Genomic DNA, 4,791 nt, shown 5'->3' with positions numbered 1-4,791 from the left:
CAGCCATTAATACATCACAATGATGTCTGAAAAACTTCATATTTGTTCTTGTTAATTTGTTACCATTTGATTTGTTTATTTGTTTTCACCATAGCAAACATTCAGACTACTGCAACTTAAACATCAGGAACTTATTTTTCTGTTTGCTTACTCTCATGGTAGATTTTACTTTTGAAAGTGATGATATTTTCCCCCCTTTACTGTGACTTTTACTAAAATAGATATCAATATTGTAGTAACAATAATAGATTGCTTATCTTTAGGATTATTAGTGGAGAAATGAATTTTTATTTACAATTCTGTAGTTTCTCCTCCCCGTTTCTTTCTTTCTTTCTCTTTCTTTCTTTTCTTTCCTCCCTTTCTTTCTTTCCTTCTTTCTTTCGTTCTTTTTTTTTTTTTTTTGGACAGTTTTGCTCTGTCACCCAGGCTGGAGTTGGAGTGCAGTGAGTGGCTCAATCTTGGCTCACTGCAGATGTTGCCTCCCAGGTTCCAGCGATTCTCCTGCCTCAGCCTCCTGGGTAGCTGCGATTACAGGCACACACCACCACGCCCGGCTAATTTTTGTATTTTTAGTAGAGACACAGGTCTCACCATGTTGGCCAGGCTGGTCTCAAACTCCTGGCCTCAAGTGATCTGCCAGCCTCCTAAAGTGCCGGGATTACAGGCGTTGAGTCATCACGCTGGGCCTCTCCTCTCAGTTTCATCTTGCATTTTTCTTCATCTCCATAAATGTCATCATCACTGTTCAAGCCTATGTTATGGCTATCTTAGACCCAGATATTGCTACATCCTTTTGGCTATTTTTAAAATCTGAAATTTTCTTTTTTTTTTGGTTTGCCAGTATTTTGTTGAGGATTTTTTTAAATTTTATTATTATTATACTTTAAGTTTTAGGGTACTTTCTCCTCTCTAATCAAACCTGTTCAAAATTTACAGAATTATCTTACAAAAAAAAGTTTTATTCCTCTGATCAAAATCTACAAAAATTCTACCTATTTTATGTCATATTTATTGTAAAGCAGTTTCTCTGGTTTGAAATTTATCATAATATGGCTCAATGCAGCTTTACAGAAGCAGAAAAATCAGTACTGTGGAAACAATTAATAAGCAATTTAAATTATTCAACACTATCACCTTTGCTTGAAATCTCCGTCGTTACCCCCCACCTGCCTTTCTGTGAGCATTTTCCCTGCTTAAGGTATGAGTCAGTTCTAGATCATGCTGGTGCCTCCTTAATAATTTTTTTCTTACTCCATTTATATTTTTTATTTTTATTTCTCAAGGTCAGGAACATTATACCACAAAGTTGCCCTAATACTGAAAACATTTTCCATTCTTTGTCCCCTATTTTATTTGTCTCATAGCTAATGATTTCTCTAAGAAGTGACAACCTTGTCTTTTTTCTCACCTCCAATTTGTTGTCTGAGGCTTCACTGGGAAGCCATGAAGACCTTTGATTCTGGACAGAAATACTATACCGGGTATCCTGAATCTAAGTAGAAAAAGTGAAAAGAAAAAGAATGCATTAATATTGTCATCCAGCTCAGTCATCTTGGGTAACTATGAAACTAATAGAATGTATTTAATCTCTTCTCCCTGTAGAGAGCTGATCTCCATATGAAATCCTACGTCATCTTCCCAGGTATGTTCTCAAGGACATTAAGCTGTCCATGCTGGAAAAAATACTAACTAGAAATATACACTAGTAATGTTTTAGCCTAACTAATTTTTACATAAATTTTACATAAATTGTTAGTAGCATATGTAAAGATAAAGAGTAAAGTGTAAATGTAAGTAGAACTAAAAATATAGTCAATCAAGAGTGAAACCAAATGTTGCTGACTCAAAATCTTATGTTCCTCAAACCTACTAGTTGTGATTTCCTACACAAATAAAGTCTGATTGGATAGCTTCTTCCAAATTGCCCCATTTTGACCAACTTCTCAAAGAAGTACAGAGTGGAACTTGAATATTCTGTGTGGGCATTTTAAAAAATTTATTTCGCATACAAACACATACACACATACTTCCTATGTTTAAAATCTGAAATGAGAAAAGGATTCTTTTGTGGTCACTTTTGGGTTTGACTCTCTCAATATACAGAAAAACATCATCTAGTTTCCTCAACTGTAAAACAGGATTAGTATTCATAGTGTTGTGCCAAATACAGTCATGCACTGGACAATGATATTTTGGTCAATGACAGAATGAATACACTACAGTGATCCCATACTATTATAATGGAGCTAGAAATTTTCTATCACTTAGTGATGTTGTAGCCGTCTTAATCTCATAGGGCAATGCATTACTCAGGTGTTTGTGGTGATGGGATGTAAACCTACTACACTATCAGTCGTATGTAAATACAGCACACACAATTGTATACAGTACTCAATGCTTGATAATGACAATAAATGCCTATGTTACTGGTTTATGTATTTACTATATTATACTATACATCTAGCATTATTTTAGAGTATACTCTTTTTACTTATTAAAAAAATGTTAACTATAAAATAGCCTCAGACAATTCCTTCAGGAGATATTCCAGAAGAAGGCAGTGTTATCATAGGAGATGAGAGCTCCATATGTGTTACGGATCCTGAAGACCTTCAAATGGGACAAGATGTGGAGGTGAAAAACAGTGATACTGATGATCCTGACCCTGTGTAAACTCAGGCAGTTGAATGTGTTTGTGTGTTAGATTTTACAGAAATATTTTAAAATAAAAAATAAAACTTCAATATTGGAAAAAGCTTATAGAATAAGGATATAAGGAAATAAAACATTTGTTTATTTCTATAAACCATGTTTAGGTTTTAAGCTAAGTGTTATTACAAAAGAAAAAACAAATTAAAAAGAAATAAAAAATTTCTACAGAAAAATGTTATAGTAAGCTAAGGTTAATTTATTATTAAAGAAAAAAATTAAAACAAATTTAATGTAGCCTAAGTGTTCAGTGTTTATAAGGTCTACAGTAGTATACAGCAATGTTCTAGGCCTTCGCATTTGCTCACCACTCACTCACTGACTCACCAAGAGCAACTTTCTGTCCTGCAAGTTCCATTCATGATAAGTGCCCTGTATAGGTGTGCCAATTTTTATCTCTTATGCTCTATTTTCACTACACCCTTTCTATATTTAGATATGTTTAAATACATAAATACTTACCAGTGTGTTACAATTGTCTACAGTACTCAGTACAGTAACATGCTGTATAGGTTTGTAGCCAAGGAGCAATGGGCTATACCCAATAGCCTAGGTGTGTATACCATGTAGGTTTGTGTAAATACTCCATGATGTTTGCCAAAGACAGAATTGCCTACTGACGCATTTCTTACAAAGTACCCCTATCATCAAACGGGCGTAACTTTATGTGCAAAGCCCAAAAAACAAGGACTTGTACACAGATATGCTATACAAAATGTTAGTTATTGTCATTATTACCATCATCATTATCAGTGGGTTTATATTTCCTTGTTCCGTATGATGTCTCCACAGCGTTTGAAGAAAATGAGATGGAGAGTCGGATCCGTCTCTGCCACCGCCGCCGCCCCCGCTCCGGGAGCCACCAGGACCCTCGCGTCGCTGCCAGCGCTGGCCAGATCCCCGCACCATGCGGTCAGAGAAGACCTTCAGGCGGCGCCGCACCTTCCAACGAAGTGTAGGAGATGTCCGACTTATTCTAGCGCAGCATCCAACCAAAATCCCAGTGATAATAGAACGATACAAGGGTGAGAAGCAGCTTCCTGTCCTGAATAAAACGAGGTTCCTTGTACCTGACCACGTCAACATGAGTGAGCACATCAAGATAATTACAAAGCGCTCACATCTCAATGATACTCAAGCCTTCTTCCTGTTGGTGAACGGACACAGCATGGTGAGCATCTCCACACCAATCTCAGAGGCGTATGACAGTGAGAAGTATGAAGATGGATTCCTGTATATGGTCTATGCCTCTCCCAGGAGACATTTGGGATGAAACTGTTGGTGTAAAACTAGAAAAATGCATCTATTCTATAATTTTTTCAACGCTTACCAAGGAAGAAAATGGGGTGTTACCAACTGAGATCGATCAGTTCATCTAATCACAGATCATCAAACAGTAGTGTTCCCGCCTAGGAGTGTTAGGAAATTGTGTTTGCACTTCAAGCAGGAAAAACTAAGCTGTGAGTGAGCACGTTCAGCTTTGGAAAGTATATTATTTAATGTAGGCTAGCTTTTTTCAAATTTTAAAAGTTTAAAATAAAACTTTGCATAAAAGGAAAGAAAAAGAAGGAAGGAAGGAAGGAAGGAAGGAAGGAAGGAAGGAAGGAAGGAAAGAAAGAAAGAAAGAGAGAAAGGAAGAGAGAAGAAAGAAAAAGAAAGAAAGAAAGAAAGAAAGAGAGAAGAAAGAAGAAAGAAAGAAAGAGAAAGAAAGAAAGAAAAGAAGAAAGAAAGAAAGAAAGAAAGAAAGAAAGAAAGAAAGAAAGAAAGAAAGAAAGAAAGAAAAAGAAAGAAAGAAAGAAAGAAAAGAGAGAGAAAGAAAATGAGATGTATTCTCTTCCCCTGCCTTGGTGATTAGGGAAGCACATGCTGATGTGGAGGTGAGACACTGAGCATTACAGAGGGAAAACTTCCCTAGAGAATCTCCTGGACCTGCTGTGCACTGCACACATGAAAATAAACTTTTAGGCCGGGCGCGGTGGCTCACGCTTGTAATCCCAGCACTTTGGGATGCCGAGGCTGGTGGATCACGAGGTCAGGAGATCGAGACCACGGTGAAACCCCGTCTCTACTAAAAATACAAAA

General features: G+C 36.8%; 1 protein-coding gene across 1 annotated transcript; it reads left to right on the top strand.

Annotated features, from left to right (window-relative positions):
* Nucleotides 1-3,541: 3,541 nt before the first annotated feature.
* LOC129460432 (microtubule-associated proteins 1A/1B light chain 3B-like) lies at nucleotides 3,542-4,013 on the top strand. The gene has a single exon (XM_055238235.2). It carries the CDS (start codon nucleotides 3,617-3,619, stop codon nucleotides 3,980-3,982), a length of 366 nt encoding a protein of 121 aa, XP_055094210.1. The 5' UTR covers nucleotides 3,542-3,616; the 3' UTR covers nucleotides 3,983-4,013.
* Nucleotides 4,014-4,791: the final 778 nt, after the last annotated feature.

The sequence above is a fragment of the Symphalangus syndactylus genome, chromosome 13 (assembly GCF_028878055.3).
Source record: "Symphalangus syndactylus isolate Jambi chromosome 13, NHGRI_mSymSyn1-v2.1_pri, whole genome shotgun sequence".
NCBI classification, from domain to species: Eukaryota; Metazoa; Chordata; class Mammalia; order Primates; family Hylobatidae; genus Symphalangus; species Symphalangus syndactylus.
This window is presented reverse-complemented; position numbering and strand designations above follow the sequence as displayed.

Excerpts from the sequence above, each read along its gene's own strand:
- LOC129460432 (XM_055238235.2), top strand. The coding sequence starts at position 3,617 with ATGCGGTCAGAGAAGACCTTCAGGCGGCGCCGCACCTTCCAACGAAGT.